Source organism: Balaenoptera borealis (genome assembly GCF_965194805.1).
Source record: "Balaenoptera borealis genome assembly, chromosome: 3".
In the NCBI taxonomy this organism is placed as follows: Eukaryota; Metazoa; Chordata; class Mammalia; order Artiodactyla; family Balaenopteridae; genus Balaenoptera; species Balaenoptera borealis.
In genome coordinates, this window is record NC_138866.1 from 112,074,193 (window position 1) to 112,095,340 (window position 21,148).

General features: G+C 47.3%; 1 protein-coding gene across 3 annotated transcripts in view; it reads right to left on the reverse strand.

The window, feature by feature from the left end:
• DAPK2 (death associated protein kinase 2) overlaps positions 1-21,148 on the reverse strand; it is a 128,647-nt gene that overhangs the window by 35,128 nt on the left and 72,371 nt on the right. For all 3 annotated transcript variants that reach the window (XM_082383376.1, XM_082383374.1, XM_082383375.1), the window contains exons 3-4: positions 17,611-17,832; positions 9,671-9,809 (exon numbers count right to left, since the gene is read on the reverse strand). In XM_082383376.1, coding sequence (XP_082239502.1) covers positions 9,671-9,809; positions 17,611-17,832 — 361 coding nt within the window. The remainder of the gene's footprint in view (positions 1-9,670; positions 9,810-17,610; positions 17,833-21,148) is intronic.

Here is a 21,148-nt window from a genome sequence, read left to right on the forward strand (position 1 = left end):
CTAAAGCAAGCTCTGCAAGAAAGTCAAAATCATACAGTGCCCAGTGTTTGGGGAACCAGCACTAAAGAGGGCCCTCTCATTGGACAGACTTGAGTTTTTTTAATAAATAAATTAACTTATTTATTTATTTGTTTATTTATTTACTTTTGGCTGAGTTGGGTCTTCCTTGCTGCGCGCAGGCTTTCTCTAGTTGCAGTGAGCGGGGGCTACTCTTCGTTGTGGTGCTCAGGCTTCTCATCGCGGTGGCTTCTCTTGTTGTGGAGCACGGGCTCTAGGCGCGCGGGATTCAGTAGTTGTGGCGTGTGGGCTCAGTAGTTGTGGCACGTGGGCTCAGTAGTTGTGGCACACGGGATTAGTTGCTCCGCAGCATGTGGGATCTTCCTGGACCAGGGCTCGAACCTGTGTTCCCTGCATTGGCAGGTGGATTCTTAACCACTGCGCCACCAGGGAAGTCCCCAGACTTGGGCTGAACCCTACTTCTGCCCCAGGCTAGCTGTGTGACCTCGGCAAGTCATTCACCTCTCTGATCCTTGGCCCCTCATCTACAAAACGGGAATGTTAACATGGCAAAGGGTCTGAGGAGGCACAAGAAAACCTAGGAGCCTTTGAGCAACCTCCTCTTTCTATAAAATGGCCATGACCATGGAACCTCCCTCATAGGGTCGTCATGTGGATAAAAGGAGTAAACACATGCAGAGCACTCAGAGAAGAGCCTGCACATTTACTACAGCCCTCAATAAATGTTGGCTGCCATTATTATTGTTACACCACTGCTGCCACCACCACAGCCGGCCTGCAGGTAGCACTGTCCTGAAATGCTTTCACCAACAGAGTCTCAGAGAGCCGGGGGTGGGCTAACGTTGATGTCTACCGGCTCATGAGAGCCTGCTGTTAAACTTGCAGGAATGTTGTAAGCCAGTTGTTAAACTGAGCTATGTAAGAATATTATTTTAATATTAAAAATTAAATTATAGAAACTTATATTCAATTAAATTATATTTAAAATACTTAAAACTTACTACTTCCAGGACTTCCTTGGTGGCACAGTGGATAAGACTACACGCTCCCAATGCAGGGGGCCTGGGGTTCGATCCCTGGTCAGGGAACTAGATCCCACATGTATGCCACAACTAAGGAGCCTGCCTGCCGCAACTAAGACCCCACGCAACCAAATAAATAAATAATTTTTAAAAAACTTATTACTTCCTAATTTTTATTAGGAAGTATAAATTTTTATTTCTATTACATTTTATTTCTTTATTTCTATTATATTTTATTATCTTCTATGTTCTTGAGGTTACTTAATGCCTTTTATCTCTGCATGGGGGACATACTTCATCATGGTATGTTACTGCACCCCTCTTCCTAGCTCTAGTCAGTGTCATCAAGTTGGTGCCTTGAAATTGGCCACAGTGGGTGTATTTACACCACAGAAATCAGCAGACACTACAAATCAGGACTTGATTTCTTGATCCTAGACTTAGGAAGTTCTACAGAAAATCACTTAACAGAGATTAAACTTATAAGGGTGTCGTGTCTACAGCCATTATTTTGTGCTAGCAGAGAAAATTGAAGAAATATCTTTCAATATTCAGAAACCATTATCCAGTTCAGCAAAGAAGTCACTCATGTCATTGGCAAACAAGTAAAGTTCCAACACACGTCTTCATTGCTTCATTTTCACCTTACTTGTTAACATAAACAAAAATATCAATGAACAATCCTGTTGCAACTACACTCATTTGTCTATTGCATCCATAGGTTGGCTATTGATACAAGAGGTCAGCAAAAAACAAGGAAAGTGTTCTACGAGAATCAATTTATTTTTGTGAAATTTACAAAATAAAAGTATTATATATTTTATTACTTGTAAATTATGTTATAAGCCTTAATATCAGTAGACTTTATAATAATTTAGTGTGTGTGTACATATATTTGTTTATTGGAGATCCAGCTACTACCAGAACACCACTGCACAGAATCTGAGTAGACTAAGTTCTGTCTGTGCTTCCCAGATGAGGAAACTGAGGATCAGAGAAGTTAAGTAACTTATTCAAGGCCACGTGACTAAGAAGTGGTGCAGCTAGGTTTTCACCCAGGTTTTTTCATGCCAAGATACCTTTCCACCACCCTTTACCACTTCCAGAATCAGGTTCTTTCACTTCTACTGAGATCAGCTGCATGGGGAGGGCTAATGGTAGAGAAGTGAATGGAACCTAAAAGGTACTATTTGAACACATGATACTTCAGTGGAGTCCAGGCCTGGGCAGGGGTCCAGAGTGGAGGACCGTGGGCAGCTGGAAGTAGCAAAGAGACTCTGAGCACCTAATGGTGATGGCAAAGGTAATAAGGACAAAAGAGGAGGAGGGAACTGCTTTTTTGTCTGTGTTTCCTCATCTGTAAAATAGGGATCATGATATTTACTCCAAGCCATATCAACCTCACACAGCGTCCTGCCACGTTGGGAATCTGCCCAGCCTGCTGGTAGGAAAGCACCACCTTATTCATTACCCCTTTGGGTGCTTCCTTGCCCACCTCCCTTTCTGAATCACTTTGGAGGAAAGAGAGGAATAGGGAGAAATATGGCCTCATAGGGAGGCTAGTTAAAATTCAGCCAGCACTTGTAAGGAGTCTTAGAGTTTACAGGGACCTTTCAGAAACACTGATCTCTCCCTGGCCCCTCACTCCATTCCTGGGTGAGGAAGTGAGGGGCAATATTATCTCCACTTTCAAGGCCAGGAAAGGTCAGAGCCATGACCTCCCCAACCTTACCTAGCAGAGGTGAGACTTCAATGCAGGCTTGACCCACAATCTTCTCCTCTTTCCACTTCCCATGTGGCCTCCTGCTGTATCTCATAAAAAGCAGCTTGTTGGTTTAATGCTCCCCATTTACACATTTACTGTTATATTTCAACTCTTTCAATTATGGCTCTCCATAGTTTAATTTTTGCCACATTTTGTTCCTTCCCTCAACCATTTAGGAGCTCTGTGTCCTCATTTCACTTCTCCTCGGGTCACCCTAGGGTGGCCCTGCAGTAGTTGATGAAGCAGCCAGGATGCATCCCTAGGGCTCTGGGCCCCCACGCTGATGCACGGGGCTGAGATGAAGAGCCCACGGGGCACATACTGAGGCTGGGGCACAAGCTAAGCTTTGGGTATGAGGAACAGGAAACAGGGTCCACCCTCAGAACATGCCAAGAGGGTAAGGAAATCAGAAAGACTTGTATAAAAGCCTCAACAGCAAAGTAAATCACTACAGAGCCCATGTGGCCTGCTTGGGTTAGAATGTAGAGTGAAAAAAGCAGGAAAGAAAACTGTAGAAGTAGTATAGTTATAACACCTTAACACACACACACGCACGCACGCACACACATACACACACACCCTGTTTATAAAAAGCTGGAGAAAATATAACAAATGTTAATAATGATTATTTTGCAGTAGAGAGTCTATACATAACTTCTTTGTATGTTTCTGTATTTTGTTACTTTTTATAATAGCATAAAAGACCATTGACTTCATTTTTTAAGAAAAGTTTAAGGGGTACCTTCGGTTCATCTCTTTCCCACAGTCTTATCATTACCTCCAACTGGCCTACTCTCTCCCATCCACTCTCTCTCCACTGCCAGAAGAATTTTCTTTCTAAATAAGAAATAGAATAATGTTTCTCTACCAGTTAAAGGTCTTCCACAAATTACTGTTAATTTTCTTAAGTGTGATAATGGTACTGTGGGTTGGTAGGAGACTGAACTTAATCTTGAGAGATGCTTATTGAAGTGTTTAGAGTGAAGTGTCACGATAGCTACAATTTTCTTTCCAATTATACCATAATTTTAATAAATACATACACTTTAATACTTATTTTTAAATTTTTATTAGATACTATTTTTAATTTTAAAAATCACACATATGCACATGTATGTGTGTGTGTGTGTATATATATATAAAATGCTTTTTATATAAATGTAAATTTTTTTTTTCTTTTTTAAAGACAGAAAGAGGTAAAGAAAATGTGGCCAAATGTTGAATGCAGGAGGAGGGCATAATGGTGTTCATTGTATTGTTCTTCTAATTTTTTCAGACATTTTGAAATGTTTTCATAATAAAAAATGTTGAGGGGTAAAAGTCTTCTATGGCTCTCACTGCCTATACAAACTTCTGCCCTAAACTTTTACAATCTCACCCGAACCTATCTTGACAGTCAAAACTACCAAGTCTCACCTCTATTACATGCTCCAAGGTTTTAGTATGGAAATCATCTCATTCTTATAAGATCTACTTTCAAATGCATGCACATTTTATAGCAATTAATAGAATACAAATTAATTTTTTAAGTATGAGGAATAACCTATTAGAAAGAAAAACTAAGGTAACCAGATGAGAAATTAACTGTGCAAAGGATAAATTTATGGCACAGTATAAACCTTCGGATTAACTATGCCTAAAAGGCATGATGCAAGCAAGTAAGAAATCCATACTGTTAGAATCTGGTGAAATAAAAACTGGTGATACTCAGCTGTGCTTAGTGTCTCCTCACTGGCTAAGTTCAAGTACCAGCCCTATCATTTAGTACCTGTGTGGTCTTGGACAAGTAATTTAACCTCTCTGAATCTCAATTGCTTTATGTGTAAAAAAGTGACAATACCTTGTACCTCAGTGGGTGGCTGTGAGGATCAAATGAGAGAAGAGATGTATAAGCATGCTGTATTCTAGAAAGTACAATGTACATTTAAAGTATTATTAGTATCATTCTTATGAAAGCTTGATGAGCAGACCCCATTGCATCACGAACATACAAACAACTCAAAGGATGATCAGGACACAGAGGAATTTGGAGTTTTGGAGTATCTTGCTCAGGAATTCACTCTTCTTAACACTGTTTACATAAATCAAAAAGTCCCTTCAGAGTTCCGGGTTCCTGGCTTGCATACAATTTCATTCAATTCTCATGGTGTGTTCTTTTTGCTTAAAATACCAGTCAGACCTGAGGGTCACCTTCCATTTCTGAATTCTCAGGTTGGATTTGGGGAAGGTAGGGGAGACACACCCATACTCAGAGGGGAAAATCCCAAATCCAAAACAAACAGAAAACCACAAAAAAACACCCTCTACAAGGCCTTTGTGTGGGATTACGTACTAGGGTGAGGTCCCTGGGTGGTGCTGAGCCCCATTTCCTGGTATCCATCCTCCAGATGGCACACTGAATGATACCCAGGATGAGGGGCAGTCAGTCGCAGTGTCACGTCCATTTATGTAAACACAGGGCAACATCATCTACCTGCACCCCCTCTACCTACCCACACCAGCGGGCCTGTCTGTGGTGAATTTACACCACACACTAGGATGGTATTCATTCTGCTGAGGCAGAGAGGTTACCCCTTGGAAGTGAGTGTTTCTTAATGAGAGTCACGGGTAGATTTTATTTTAGATGGCCTCGGCACCAGTCTCACTGCGGCCATCTCCCCATAGATGGTGGACCCTTGGAAGGCAGGTACCATACCTTATTGATGCTTGTCACTCTACCCCCTGGTGTACAATAGTCCCTCAGTAAATGCCACATCACTGAATTGAAATCTGCCTGCCACCTCTTTTGCATTTTCCAGATGATATCCATGCATGCATTTGTCTTACTAAGCCATTCATTCCTTCATTCACTCATTCATTCAACAATGAGTAACTCATGTGTCAGGCACTGCGCTAGAGACAAGAGCAGAAAGTGATGCCCGGTGATAAATGCTGTCAGTGGAAGTCTATACAAGGGGCAAGATAAGCAGGGAAGCAGGTTGGTTCTCAGTTATGCTTTGGCAGGCATGGGAGAGGCTTGCTTACCCGAGGAAATAGCATTTCTGCTGGGCCTGGAGGATGAGCAGGAAGTCCACAGGCAGAGAAAAGGAAGACTAGCAGCTTCCTGGATTTGAACAGCATGAACAGAGAAGAGGGGCCAGGACATGTATCTCTCATCCTGGTGCCTGGGGCTAGTGTTTTGGAGTGGGGAAAGGTAGATGAGGCCAGAATCAGGGCTCAGGCAGTTTAAGAAAGACCTGAATGTCATGCTGAGAAGGGGTTCTTTTGTCCTATGGGTGACAAGGATCTGTCACAGATTTCTGGGCAACAGCATGCTGTGATCTGTTTTAACCAAGGCTGCTTATTGTACATTAATTTTTCCATTCATCTGCTCTCTGCCACAAGGTTGGGAGTGTGTCATAAGCAGGGATAGAGCCTTACCATTCCAGCACAATGGCTGACACAGGAGAAGAGGTCATTCCTATTCCAAAGGCAGGCCAGAGAACTGATCCTCCTCCAACACCTGCTCCTTCCAGCTGGAAGGTGAGCATGGAGAACAGGTCATGAGCAGGGGCATGGAGATAACAATGGTGGCTGTGCTCATGGGGCAGCCAAGCGAGCCTGACTCACTTGGCAAGGAGTAACAGAATACAAGAGGAGGGGGAAGCAGAGGTCCCTCGTGGAGAAGGAAAATCAGGAAGAGAAATGTATTCATATAAAATGAATTTTATATGGTGGGAAACAACATGGAACCAAGAAGTCCCCTCTAAGCTACCAGCTGGACCTTCTGCATGATCCCTCCAGCTGGCAGGAAGAGTAATGTATTCATATAAAATGAATTTTATATGGTGGGAAACAACATGGAACCAAGAAGTCCCCTCTAAGCTACCAGCTGGACCTTCTGCATGATCCCTCCAGCTGGCAGGAAGTTCCAGCCAAGGGGAACACATACCCACATTCTGGCTCCAGGAAGCGTCTAGTCAATCATGAGGTAATCCAACTGAGTTCCAGCTACTCATCACTTTTGAAGTTGCCCAGCTGGGCCTGGGCCAAGGGACCCACGGGTAGGGGAGTCAGCAGGCTTCTTGGCCCATGCCCCTCTAAGGATACAAGGCAGGGCAGGGGTCAGCAGTATCCTCAACCTACATGCATCCAGGCGAAACCCAGACTGTCTCCAGGTTGTGCAAAATGTCCAGATTGAGCCCAGGAGCCAGACAAGATCGCCCACCAGCAGCCCCACCTAGCAACCAATCTCAGCTCTCTGCTGGGCAATTTAGAATTGCACTAGCAGGCTTCGTTTTCCTAGTCTATCAGGGCCCAAAACACTGTAACAGGAGGTGTGTTTTCTTTTCCTCTGTTCTGGGAAGGAAAATAACAATACCAGCTACTATTACAGAGGACTTATCTGGTATCCAGAACTTAATGCTGCTTCTCTCTCATTTTTACAACTCTAACAGGTAAGCATTATCATTTGTGTTAAAGCTGAAAAACGGAGGTTCAGTTGTTTCCTGGTACACGGTAGAGTGAGGGTGAAACCCTGACCGGGCTATAACTCCCCCACCTCAGCAAGCTGCCAGAGAAGCCAACCGTACAGCATGAACGTGCTCTAGTCATCGGGGCCTGTGGACTCCACACGCCTGCCTCTACCAGCCCCATGAGAGAAAAGACAAAGGAGGCCATTCTGAGGCCAGCCTCCTGGAGCCAGCAAAGGCATAGAAAATAAGTCAACTACCCATAGCATTATCAGGAAGGAGGCACACGTGCGATCCAGGTAGCCCGTTTCCTGCTTGGTGTATTAATACCCTGAGGTCCAAAGCCCTGCCCAGGCCACACACTCCTCAGTGACCCTGACTTTCACCCTGTGACACCTGAGTGAGACTCTGCAAGATGTCTCCTATTGGAGGAATTCAAAATACTGTGACAATCTGGCCTAAGGAGGGGAGACTCACAGCAGGTCGCCCCACGGGGCACAGTAAGAGCTGGGGTGGGATCCCTGTACGGGACGTGAGCCCACACCCTGATGCAGCCTCTGAGACCACAAGACACCATACCCTCTCTGGGCCAGCCCTGCCAGCCAGAGCTTGGGTGTCGTCCTGGACTCTGCCCTCCCCCTCATCTCCCCCATCTAATTAGGCACCTGATCAATCCTCAGAGCAACCTCTATAGAAGGTCTTGACTCCACCCCCTCCTCAAATTAGTTTGGCACTTGCCACATCCCACCCAGATTACCGTCCCCATGCTATCCGTGCTCCCAGCCGGAGAGCTCTTTCTGAAAGACACATCTGCTCGCCTCACCTCCCTGCTCATCTGGCCCATATCTCTCAGTGTAAAGTTCAACTGCCTTGGCTTAGCTCCCATGGCCCGTGTCTGCCTCCTGCTCTCCTCCTGGCTTCTCCATTCAGCACATTCACCCTTTGCCTGTACTATCCTGAACGCACTGTGCTATTTCAGGACCATGTACCTGCTGGCCTCACTTCCTTAGAAGGCTCTTCCCCTCTGATAACTCCTGGCAGTCCTTCAAAACTCAATCCAAATACCACCTCTTCCAGGAAGCCCCCTCTCGGATACCCCAGTCTGGCTTAGATGGCTTCTCATTTAGACTCCCAGCCCCCCAGTACTTCCCTCTATCACAGCACTTAAGAGTTGTTGATCTCTCTTTTATGATTCCTGCACAAGTTCCTGGAAAAGAGGAACTAAGCTCAAACAAGGCCTCAGTTGATTTTGTACCTGTAGCAACACGCAGGCACCCAGCACAATGCTTGAAACACAACAGGAATTTCTGGATAGAAAAATCAGTGGGTCGGACTTCCCTGGTGGTGCAGTGGTTAGGAATGCGCCTGTCAATACAGGGGACACGGGTTCGATCCCTGTTCTGGGAAGATCCCACATGCCGCGGAGCAACTAAGCCCGTGCGCCACAACTACTGAGCCTGCGCTCTAGAGCCCGCGAGCCACAACTACTGAAGCCTGCGCACCTAGAGCCTGTGCTCCGCAACAAGAAAAGCCACCGCAATGAGAAGCCCGCGCACCACAACGAAGAGTAGCCCCCGCTCACTGCGACTAGAGAAAGCCCGCAAGCAGCAACAAAGACCCAATGCAGCCAAAAAAAGAAAGAAAAAAAAAAAAATCAGTGGGTCTCCTCAATAAACGGGTCCCTCTGATTACAGGTTGGGGGATCTTGATGCTTCAGGTGACTGTAAAGGCTCATCAGCCTACGCAGCTGAGCTCAGCTACTATGGGAACTGATCCTTCTACTCTGACCACACTCTTCCTGTGTGCAGTCCTGTGTGGTCACAGTGAACTTTCTCGACCCTGAATACCAGTTACCACAAACGATCAATGGCCCCTGGAATCAGTTTTATGGCCACAGTAAGGGGCGGGTGGGGGAGTGCAGCCAGTGGTCACTGGGCTCTAAGATTTATAACCTCTGGTCAAAGGATGCTGGATGCTGTGCTGGGTCCAGAGAGCCAGGCAACCTCAGCAGTATTCATCTGAATGCGTCTAGCTCTGCCCGCTCAGGAGTTAGCTCTTGGTTACTGAAAAGTTCAGTCTTATGAAATGGGTTTGGTTTCAAGTTTCCTGTCATTGGCTTACTTATTTAAAAACTACACCCTATGTATTCCCTGAAAGAGATAAGGTGTCAGTGGTCTGATTCAGAAGCTTCTTGCCATCAGCCCCTATGTGAAGAAAACCTTACCTGAGAAATGAAACTCAGGAGGGGGACACTCCCGTGGCATCATTTCCTTCCCAGGAGCTCAGAGTTTTCAACTGTAAGATGAGGGAGGAAGGCCTAGTGGGCGCTGACCCCTCCTGGCAATGACATTGGGAGAGACTGGGCCCATTCTTCCTAACCTGATTCTTTTCCCTTTCCCCCCCACCCCACTGACCTTGAGATCAAAGTGAGCAATTTTCTTGGCATGAAGGTAGTTCACCCCTTCCAGGATCTGCTTAATGAAGCTGGTGGCCTCCTCCTCACTCAGGGACTCCTTCTGGGCCAGGAAGTCGAAGAGTTCTCCTCCGGACACTCTGCAAGACACCAGTAAGGAGGGCCCAGGCCCAGTCAGCCCTGTGTGTCCTGAGCCCAAGCCCATGCGTGCAACCCCTGACCCTGTCCCCAGGCACCGTGCTTAGCAGAATCCCCTCACTCATCTCTGGGGCTCTATCCAGCCAGCACAGGGACTGACTTTCCTTCTATTTCTACTTGCTGTGTTCCTCCCTTTGGATCACAAGGGCAGGAACCACCCTTAGGGTGTCACCAGAAGGGTCTCTGCTCACACTCTAGGCCCAGGTCCCTTGTTACCCTAGGTGCTACCCCTCCCCAACACATGACTCAAGTGACAGAGGACAGAAACAAGTGCTGTGGGATGACAAAGAGGAACATATGCTGGGCCAGAAGCTGGAGACTTAGGTTCCAGTCCGGCCCTGCTACTGGCTTTGGACAGCTCACTCCCCTGCCCCCTCCAGGCAGGCCTCAGTTTCCTCACCTGCAAAATGAGCAGACTGATCAAGATGGCTCCCAAAGCCCCTTTCTTTCATCTTATAAAAGATGACCTCTTCAAAGACATGTCCCTAACTTAAACATCAAGACCCATTAATTATATTCATCTCTAAAAACTCTAAAATACTGCTTTTGTCCTCACATTCTACCCTCCTGCACCCTATGGTTGATGTGGCAGGAATAGAGAGACCCATGGAGCAAAAAGACTAGTTTCCAGTTTTATCTGAATTGGGGATTTATGGTTGCCAGATAAAATGGGAGATTTTTGTTTGCTAAATCTGGCAGTCCTACTGGGCTTGTTTGGCCTCTGACAGATGCTGGAGTATCCAGCCGACACGTGCTTCTCTGGAGCTGCAACAGAGCCAAGGGTCACCCCAGGAAAAGATCTCAGGAAGGGATCTGGGCCAGAGAGTCCAGGAACTCAGGACCACCTGGAAAACTTGTTTAAAATGCAGATTTCTGGGTCCTACCACAGACCCTACCAAATTAGATTCTCTAGCAGCAAGGCCTCAGAACCTGTATTTTTGTAATAACAGCAACATAGTAATGGTAATTAATATTCACTGAATACTTACTCTGTGCATAATGTATACTTTTTGTACATTATCTCATTTAATCATCACAATACCCTATGAGCTAAAGTACAATACTATTAGTTTCCTATTTCACAGTTGAAGAGACAGAGGCTCAGAGAGGTTAAGTCACTTGCCCAAGGTCAAACAGCCTGTAAGTGGTAGAATCAGGATTCAAACCCAGGCAGAATGACTCTCAACCACTATATCACAGAGTGTCCTCAGATGATTTTCATATGGCCAGAATGGCTTCTGTCCCAGTTTTGGGACTCATTCACTCCCTGCCACCTAATCCATCCTAAATAAAGAGCCTCAAAATCTTTTTTCCTTTCTTTAAAAGTGTCCAGAAGCATACATGGACCCACTCATCAATCTTAGCATCATGAAAAACAGAACAACTGAACACAATGTCATACAATAGGAAGTACACAGCAACACCTACAAAGTATTGCAACTTAAAAAACTGAACCTAAATCTGCTTAAGCCTCTTGTTCAGTGCTATTGACAGAACTCTGCAGTGATGGAAATATTCTCTCTATATGCTGTCCAATATAGCAGCCACTAGTCACATATGGCTAGTGAGGATTTGAAATACAGCTAGTGCAACTGAGGAACTGACTTTTAAATTTTAATTCATTTTAATTCAAAAACTGAAGTGGTGTAAAATATTCTCCTTTAAATACAACTTTATTTTTTTGGCAGGATTGCACTCTAACCATTGCATTGCAAATGAACTGAAATGTGCTGTAAGTGTAAGATACACACTGGGTTTTGAAGACATAGGATGAGAAAAAGAATGTAAACTATCTCATTAATGAGTTTTACAGTGATCACATGTTCAAATGATAATATTTTGTATATATTGAGTTAAATAAAAAATATTATTAAAACTAATTTACCTAGTTCTTTTTACTTCTTATTCAATACGGCTGCTGGAAAATCTGGCATTTCCATTACATATGTGGTTTGCACTATATTTCTACTGAACATCACCAATAGGAAGGGTATCTTGTTTAGGTCTAACTATAGGTTTCAGGAAATACAGGACATAGAGGAACAAGTTAACCAACACCATGAGGAAGGGATAACCAGACTGTGAGACAATCAACAGAAACCAGACTATGAGACAATCAACAGGACAAATGACCTAGTCCTCTCAACAAATCAATGGCATCAAAAAAGGGAGGGAGGGCTTCCCTGGTGGCACAGTGGTTAAGAATCCGCCTGCCAATGCAGGGGACATGGGTTCGATCCCTGATCCGGGAAGATCCTACATGCCATGGAGCAACTAAGCCCATGCGCCACAACTACTGAGCCTGCACTCTAGAGCCCGCGAGCCACAACTACTGAAACCCGCAAGCCTAGAGCCCGTGCTCCGCAACAAGAGAAGCCACCGCAATAAGAAGCCTGTGCACTGCAACGAAGAGTAGCCTCCGCTCGCCACAACTAGAGAAAGCCTGTGCGCAGCAACAAAGACACAACTCAGCCAAAAATAAATAAATAAATAAATAAATAAATAATTTTAAAAGGGAGGGAAGGAGAACTGCCATAGAATAAGATACATGGGAGACAAAAGAACCAGACACAGCATGTGGACTTCCCTCATTTGGATGCTAATTCAAATAAAACAACCGTAAGAAGGTATCTTTGGGTCCATCAGGAATATCACTATGGACTGGAGTGTAGACAGCCTCGGTGGTCTGGGGCCTGGCTGGCTGGATAATTCTGTCAGGTGTGATAAGTCCATGGTGGCTGCATTTTAAAAACTGCAGTCAATGAGAGATGCATACTAAAGTGTTTGTATGTAAAATGACACGATGTCTGAGGTTTGCTTTAAAGTACTGCAGCAAACAAACAGATGGAGTGGGGGAAGTAGGATTTGATGTAAAACAAGACTGGCAAAATGGTGATAATGTGAAGCTGGGGGATGTGCCTATGAGGGTTCTTACATCCTTCTCTCTACTTCTGTATATGTTTGAAATCCTCCATAATAAGAGGCTAACAGTAAACTTCTAGGGAAGCAAACTCCTCGCTCTCCCTCAGTGACCCCTGCACAGAAACCATCATCACTTGGAAGTTCTTCCCTAACAGATGAGGAAACCAAGCCCAGAGGAGGGGAAGTGGCCATGCAAGGTCTCCTAGCAAGAGAGTGCATGGTCAAGACCATGACCAAGTCCCAGACCCCAGTCCAATACCATGCACCATATCACTGTTGGGGGTGGTAGTGTTGGAAGAGGGCTTGGTTTTGAGTTTATTTAGAGTTCGCCACCTGTGTGATGTGCTTCCCCAAGCATTCTCTCACTTGAGACTCACATCCGTCCTGAGGGGTAGATGGAACTTCTGTCCTGGTTTCCCAGACAAGGAAACTGGGGCCCCAAGAGAGCAGTGACTTGCCCAAGGTGACACAGCTAGTAAGTGGCAGAACCAGGATTTAGATCCAGATCTTCTCAATCCCGGTGCACCACGTGTTCCTCTCACCACACTCTACCCATACTATAAAGCTCGAGTTGCTGATGCAAAAAAGAAAACCCAAAGCCACCCCAAGCCCTAGGCTGTCATCTGCCATCCCTGTCCAGCTGCATCCGTGCCCTCACACACTGGGCTGTCACTGTCTGGCTGGCTCTCTCCCCAGCTAGATTACCTTTGCTTCCACAGCACCTTGTGCAAGACATTCAAGAGAAGGTGGGCGAATAAAAAAAAACAAAGGAAAGAAGTAAGACATTTAAAATATCAACATGGCACAGAATATTCTGTATCATACAGAAGTGAAGTCTTGGCATTTGCAAGAGACCTGTCGGGAGCCTTCTGCAAATGTTCAAATCCACAGTGTCGCTCAGGAACACAAGGACCTAGTCTAGTCCTTGTTTTTATACTTCCAGCCTTGCTGGGTCGTGCAAGGCTGTGACCTCGGGCATATCCTGCCCTTCCTACCTTAAACAGAACGCTGAGTAAATGTAAAAGAACTTCATGATAATGTGGATGTGTTCTGTCACCCAAAATTACTGATGTAAAGGCCCAGGCAGGGTGAGGACTTTGGGAGACAGTAATCAGCTGTTCTGTTTGAAGGTGTGATCTGGGCAGGAGACGGAGTGAGACATGATCTCCTTTGGACGAAGAGGGGAACAGCCATGGTGACCCTTAGAATCGTCCCCAAAGACTTGGAAAGGTGGGAGGCTGATGAGCCTGCCGGGTATCTGTCCCAGCCCTGGACACCCAGGCCAGGGACCCTCACATCAATCCTCAGGCACCTGTTCTCAAGGCCATCAAGGAGCCTGGGTTTTGTTTCTACCCCCAAACCTAGTTTCTCCCAAGGGCTTCTCAGCCCCAAGATCTCTGCCATGAAGTCATCCCCACTCCACCCAAGTTTCTCTCCCCTCACACCCCTAAACAATTTGACTTAAAGAGGAAAAGCAAAACCTAACAGCCAGCCTCTGCCCTCCTCCAGCGTCCCCAGGACCAGTCGCCTTCCTGCTAATCTGACCCTTGCCTCCTTCCTCCTTGCAGTTTGATCTGGCTGCTAGAAACGCTTTTCAGAACTCTTTCAAAAGCAACCAACCATTTTTGGGAGTTGAGTGCTCAAATGACCTGTGTAGGCAGTGATTTGGGAAGGATGCTGCCAGAGCTGTTGGGGCCCAGAAAGCTGGACTCAATTCAAGGCCTGGGAAGCATTGCCGCCACCTTGGAGCGCTCTGTCAGGCCCTGCTCTGGTATGCTCCCGCCGCTGTATTGCTTTCCACAGCTTGGAGTCAGGGAGGCCCCAGAGAGGTCAGGGGCCTGGGATGGGAGGGCTGCCCAACCCTCCCAGGGCAGACCTACATTTTTCAGAGCCAGCTCCACATGTGGCATGAGTTAATCCATTGAGAGTTTGAAAATATTCGTTACCCCCTACAGAAGTCAACTTACATGGACAACTATATCCTTCCCAACCCTGCCATCACCAGTCCTGACGAGAGGCAGCTGCTGCATAGGCGATCATGGACAGGGTAGTCACAGCTGAAGGGGACTTAAATCAGGGTTGGGAATGTCCTCTGAGCACTGGCTACTTCAGCTGAAGCAGGAGGAAGCCCTGCCCTAGACAACAGTGCTGAGAGGTAGATCCATCCACAAACACTGCAAATATCAACTGAGCAGGTGGGCTCTGACACCCGTGTTTAAGTACCAGGCAAACCCACTAGCCTAGTAGGGCACAGTGAGGACCAGGAGGCCAAAGGCTCCTAAGCAGCCCAACAGAGGTCACCAAGTCCAAACATAAAAGCCCATGAAAAGCCCTTCTCTCCTGGAAGGTCCTCCTCTCAGACCCTGGTCACACAAGATTGAGGCACTGTCTTAGCAATCCCTAGCTCCATAGCCAGGCACCTTGAGACAATGAGGCAGCTTGAAAGTAAAGGAGGAGACAGAGAAACTACGAACAGACAGAACTTCACAAACACAGCAGCTCACAGGAGCACCAGTGTGACAACTGATGTCATGGGCGGTGACAGCTCACAAGAAGAGGGCATGTAACTCTTGGTTAGCCATGAAGCCTGAGGGGAGAAACAGGGACATCTCAAGAGCATCCCAGACCCCAACTCCTGGGGTTCTACAAACAGGGAGTAACAGACAACTTCCCCAGCAATGACAGAAATGCCAATTAAAATGACAGAAAAGTATCATAACTGTAAAAGACAATAATGAACACTGCTTTAAAACAAATGACCCAGGGCTGGCAAGGCTGCAGGCAGAAAGAAACACTCCCATGTTGCACGTGGTACTGGTTAACCTGTCCTATGAAAGTGAGGATACCAAGAGCCCTAAAAATGTCAGCCCGATTGCCCCATTCCTGAGGATCTGTCTAAAAAAATTAATCCAAAAGAAAAGGGGAAAAACACAGGAAGAAAGTTGTTTTATGGCAGTAAAATATGCAATGGTTAAAAGCTGGAAATTAAAACACCAAATGTCCAACAACAGGGAGACACGGGTATGTAATTTAATGAAACATGATATAGTCAGTTAAAAGGGAAAGAGCTATTCATGGCATTATGTTAACTGGGGGAAAAGTAGAGCAGGAAATTGTACAAGTACAATGATTGTATGCAAATCGATAAAGACTGAGAGGAACCACAGGGAAACAAATAGCTGTGTTTGGGTGGTAGGCATATGAATGTAATTTCTTTTCAGTTGCTGTAAAGTTTTGACAACAGACTTTTAAAGAACTGGCCTGGCTTTCCCAGCAAAGGTGGGCTTGTCACTCTCTGCTGGAAACCAGTGCTAACCCTTAGCCTTGGGGCTTGCCACACCTCGGGCCATCCACATGGCTGGCTACATCTGTGGGAACCCACCAGGCTTGTCTGAGTGAGGCAGGTGTATACACTGACTGGTCCAACTGGCTAAGAGGTCCCTGGGAGAAACACAGAGGACACAGGGAGTTAGAGGAGAGGAGAGCATGGGTAATTCTATGCACTTAAACATTGAGATGGATAATTTAAGAATCCAATGCAAAAGTATGCAAATGCCCATCTGCTACATAAATCTATAGGCTGACAACACCAGAGCATAGTTCTCAAATTAGAATGGTCTCAAATGTCAGGTGGTCCACCCAACCCACAGGCAGGTTAAGGATGGCTGCCTGCTTTGTAGATGAGAGCTGAAGCTCAGAGGGGTGAGGTGACTTGCCCCAAGTCACAAAGTCAGGGATTGCTGAGACAAATGCTGCCACTCCTCTGCTAACTGGCAGATGCCTCACGCCTCTGAGGCTCAGAACATTCTTGACACCCGGTCTTGCTGCTTGACTAGACACAGCCATTTCAACTTGTGCCACAGCCCAACTCAAACTCTACTAACCGCCGGAGGCCCACCTCCACCTCCCCAATCCATGGGGGGCATCTCCAGGAGGGACACGAGTTGGCCAACCAACTCCTGGAGTCGTGGTGTCACCCATCCAAATTCCACCAGACTGTGAAGGATTCCCCTGCAGGGCCAGCCCAAGGCCATCCCACCTCAAGCTCATAGCTATCTGCACAAGCAGCGTGGACCCAGTCCTGGCCCCGCCACTTCCTGGTTGTAGGATCTTGTAAATGACCCGGCCTCTCAGTGTTCTTGTCTGTAACATGGAGGTAATAAGAGTCTCCATGGGATAGGATTGTTAAGAGGATTAAATGAGGTAACAGGCATTCTCAGCAAAGTGAATACAAAGTCCTCTTGGCGGAAGTGGGACACTACCCTCAACACAGCTTCTGTGAAGACTGAACAAGAAAACACGAAGGACCTAGCCAACGCTTGGCTTACAGCAGAGCTCTCTAAGTAATAGGTACTATGATAATAATAAAGGCATCAAACACAGCACAAAGGCAGGGGGGTTGTCCCAGGAAAGGGCTGAGAAGGGCTTTGCGGAGCCTGGAGGATGTTTGTTCTTCCCTTCCTCGTCGAACAGACTCTCCCTGACAGCCCCCTGCTCCCCCTTCCACCCTCTGCCCCCCTCATCCTCTCACGTGCTCACCAGCCAGGAAGGGACCCCAGCGCTCCCCACTTCTTCCCTCTGATCCCCAGGGTCCAGTGAAAGTCAGACCTAGACCCTCGCCCTCAGTCCCTGCTGCACATCAAGCCCGGGTTCAGGAGGTGGATGAGGTAAATGAGGGAAACCACTTCCCACTGACTTCATCTCCTCCAGGTCGGGCTTCTGTCAGGTTGTTGCTCCCTCTGGGGCCTGCGGCTGGAGCTCCGCCCCACCCCCCACCCCCGCCCTGCTGCCCCGCCCCCCCAGTCCCAGGCACCCACTCACAGCTCGAGGATGAGCACCACGTCGGTGCGGTTCTCGAAGACGTCGTGCAGCGTGATGACGTTGGGATGCAGCACCTGCCGCAGGATGCTCACCTCCCGCTCGATCTCCTCCCGGCACACACCCCGCCGGCTGGCTTGTCTCTGCCGCTTCTTGATGAACTTGGCTGCGTACTCCAGCCCCGTGCTCTTCTCTCGGCACTTCTTCACGATGGCGAACTGGCCGCTGTGGGGACACAGACCCACACAAGGAGGGCATCACTGTGGTTACTGGGGAAGTGACCTGGTTGTCACCCCTAGGCCACAGTAACTCAGAGTCATTCTTCCAGGGCAGGACAAATCATGCCACCAGCCAGCATCCCCACCTGGCCATCAACCAGTGACTGAGACAGAGTAAGTACTGGGCTTCCCTTCTGCTCATATGAACCCTCTACCTTTTACTAGGAAGGAATGTTGGTATCGTCACTCCCAGTGTACAGATGGGAACACTGAGGCCCTGAAAGGCTATTGGTTTGATCTGGATGACACAGCCTCATCGTTCCAAAGCCTCAGCTAGAACCCCTGTCTTGTATCTACCGGATGAAATCACAATGTCCAGAGGTTTATACTACTTAATGAAAAGATTTTTAAGGAAAAGCAGGACTTCCCTGGCAGTCCAGTGGTTAAGACTCCACGCTCCCACTGCAGGGGGCACAGGTTTGGCCGGGGAACTAAGATCCCACATGCTGTGAGGTGTGGCATAAATAAATAAATAATAAATAAAATAAAAAGCAAAAATGGTCAGCATGGTCAAAATACTAACAGTAACAATCATCTGTTTGGGCCTCCCTTATCTGGAAGCAAGTACAAATTCATCTATTTGGAATTGTGAGGGGACAAAGCACCTCTATAGTCTCATGTTTGTACCTTTGTTTCCAACCCCTCCCAACAAATAAAAATCTCAATTACCTGACATGAGCCAGGTAGTCAGACAATCAGGGGACAGAGCTAATATGAGGACGATGCACTTAAAGACGAGGCCAGAGGCTATGCCAGCCGGGTTCGGGGGGATCCTGGTGGAGGTGAGGGTGGGGCGGAGGCAGCCTAACGTTGTTAGTAAGCACAGTGGGTGTTCGTCACGGTGAGAAGACTGATAGGACCACAGAATCGTAAAACGTTAGGAAACTGAGGCACAGGAGACATCAAGTGACTCACCTGAGGTCATCACACGGTTAATGGCAAAGCCAGGCCCCAGGGCCGAGTGCCCAGCCCACTGTTCACAAAGCCACTAAGATAGTTAAAGGAGTCAAGATGATGCTTAGTGCCCTTCAGGGCTGGGCCTGAAAATCCTTCACTCCAGGGACCTAGATAGCAATCATGAAATGCTGTCCTTGCCAGAGTGGCAGGTGGCCCTAGGCCAGCCTCCCTGAGTGCTCCAGGGGCAGCCCCCCCCCCCCCCGCCCCACACACACACACACACAGGGAAGGGCAGCGGCCTCCTGTTTCACCATCTCAGTCCAGGCAATCGGTGGGGGCCACTCGAAGTCCCTGGTGACTGCCCGGTGGCCACCTTCCTGTGGGCCTTCCCACTCCCCTTCCATCAGTGCCCCATGTTTTCTTGCCAACCACAATACCCACTGCTTGAGACAGAACTCAGAAAACTTTAAGGTTCAGCTTAATGGCTAAACAAGGGGCCATGAGACTCCACACTTTGGAGGTACTCTGTTAGTGGCTCTGGGGTAAAAGTTACACACAAGTGCTCTGGATATGTGCCTCAACCTCAGAAAACAGCATCACCTCTGAACCACTCCATTACTAGAATAATCCTTAGTGAGACAGCCTTCAAAATAAACCCAAGTGATTAAAAAAAAAAAAAGTCAAGTAGAGCAAGTAAGGAATAGATATGCCAACACTTAAATAGCATTCTATGGCAACCACCTTAGAGATGTTGCCAAACACATGTTCATGTATCTCTCCATCCCCTCATCCCCCAATCACCCAGTGCTACCTGAGCATCTACTCTGTGCCAGGCTCTGAGCTGCACAGTAAGGGGCAGGGACCAAAGGCACAGACATCAGACACAGATGGAGCTCTGGGGAGGGAGAGGGCCCTGGCTGCTGGGCTGGGCTGGGAAGCCTTTGTGGAGCCAAATGTCTATCACACTGTCTGCTAACTCAAAACTATTAGAGTTAACTCAGCTATTTATGCCCCAAATATTGCCTCTGGGCTGTCTACACACTAGGGGTTGACACAGGTGGAGTGAAGCCAAGCCTCCCAAAGTCAGAGGGAACACATTCAGTGAGATCTCTGGTCACTGGGAGCTGCTTTGGGCCTCGCGACATCAGGTTGCTTAGTGGGTGCCACCAAACACTGGACAAAGCCTCCAGTCCCAGGCAGCTGTAAGTCTCTGGTTCAGGATGGCCACACTCCTTTCTTCTCTCTCTGACACCTCAAGGGGCCTGGCATTGGCAGCCCTGAGGGATGGGAAAACCAAAGCTTAAGGATTTTAAGCAATTTGTTTAAGTTTACAGAGCACAGAGGTGGAGGCACAGGGATTTTATAAGGCAGAGCTAAATATTTCAGGTTACCTTGACAAAGCTTTTCTTTTTCCTGTGAGGGAAATGGAGGCATTTTTCTGTATCACATGCCTGAAAAATTCCTCAAACTCTCAAAAAGCAAATGAGTGTTTGCTCTTCCTGGTTGAGTGTTCTCTCTGTGAGAGCAGCTGCGGCGATGAGAGGTGACTGGGGGGTCAGGCCTAACACGAGCAGGCGTCTTCCTCCAGCCAAAAGGAAGTATTCTGAGAGTGCATGACTAACACAGAGCCAAACACCAAGTAACGTCACTCATCTTCCCTCTCTTCACGGGACAGCAGTCCTCTACTCAACCTGCCCTGGGGAGCCTCAAGGAGAGCCAAGGCCACTTGCTGGTTTTCCCCTCTCCTTGAGCTGGTACTGGGAAGTGTGCAGAATATGCTCCACGAGGCCAGCCCTGGGGCAGGGAGGCCTTGGGCAGGGAGAGCAGCCTTCCGGGTCAGACAGGCCTGGCCTCAGGAAACTTACGCTGCCTGGCTATCTGCTCTGAGCAGCAGTTTCCTCATCTGTAAAATGGGAACTGTGATTCCCTACCAGGGAATTGTGAAGACTGGAAATATGTCATGCCGACCCACAGGCAGCTCCAGTAAACAGTGACTATTACGTCTTATTAGTTAGTTGCTCATATGAAGGCAGAAGTCACTGATCTACATGGTCTGCAATGTGTGGCCAGGGCATCAGTGCGATTTTAACACATCCCCACCCCACCCCCTGACGATTCCAGTGCACAACCAGATATGGGGATATCTTTGTTCTAAGCAATTAACCAACTCTTTTCATCCTTAGAGCAGTGGTTCTCAACCCTGGCTGCACGCTGGAATCACCAGGGGAATTTTTTTTTTTTTGGCCACACTGCACGGCATGTGGGATCTCAGTTCCCCAACCAGAGATCGAACCCGCGCCCCCGGAAGTGGAAGCGCAGAGTCTTAACCACTGGGCCACCAGGGAAGTCCCGGGGAATTTTAAAAT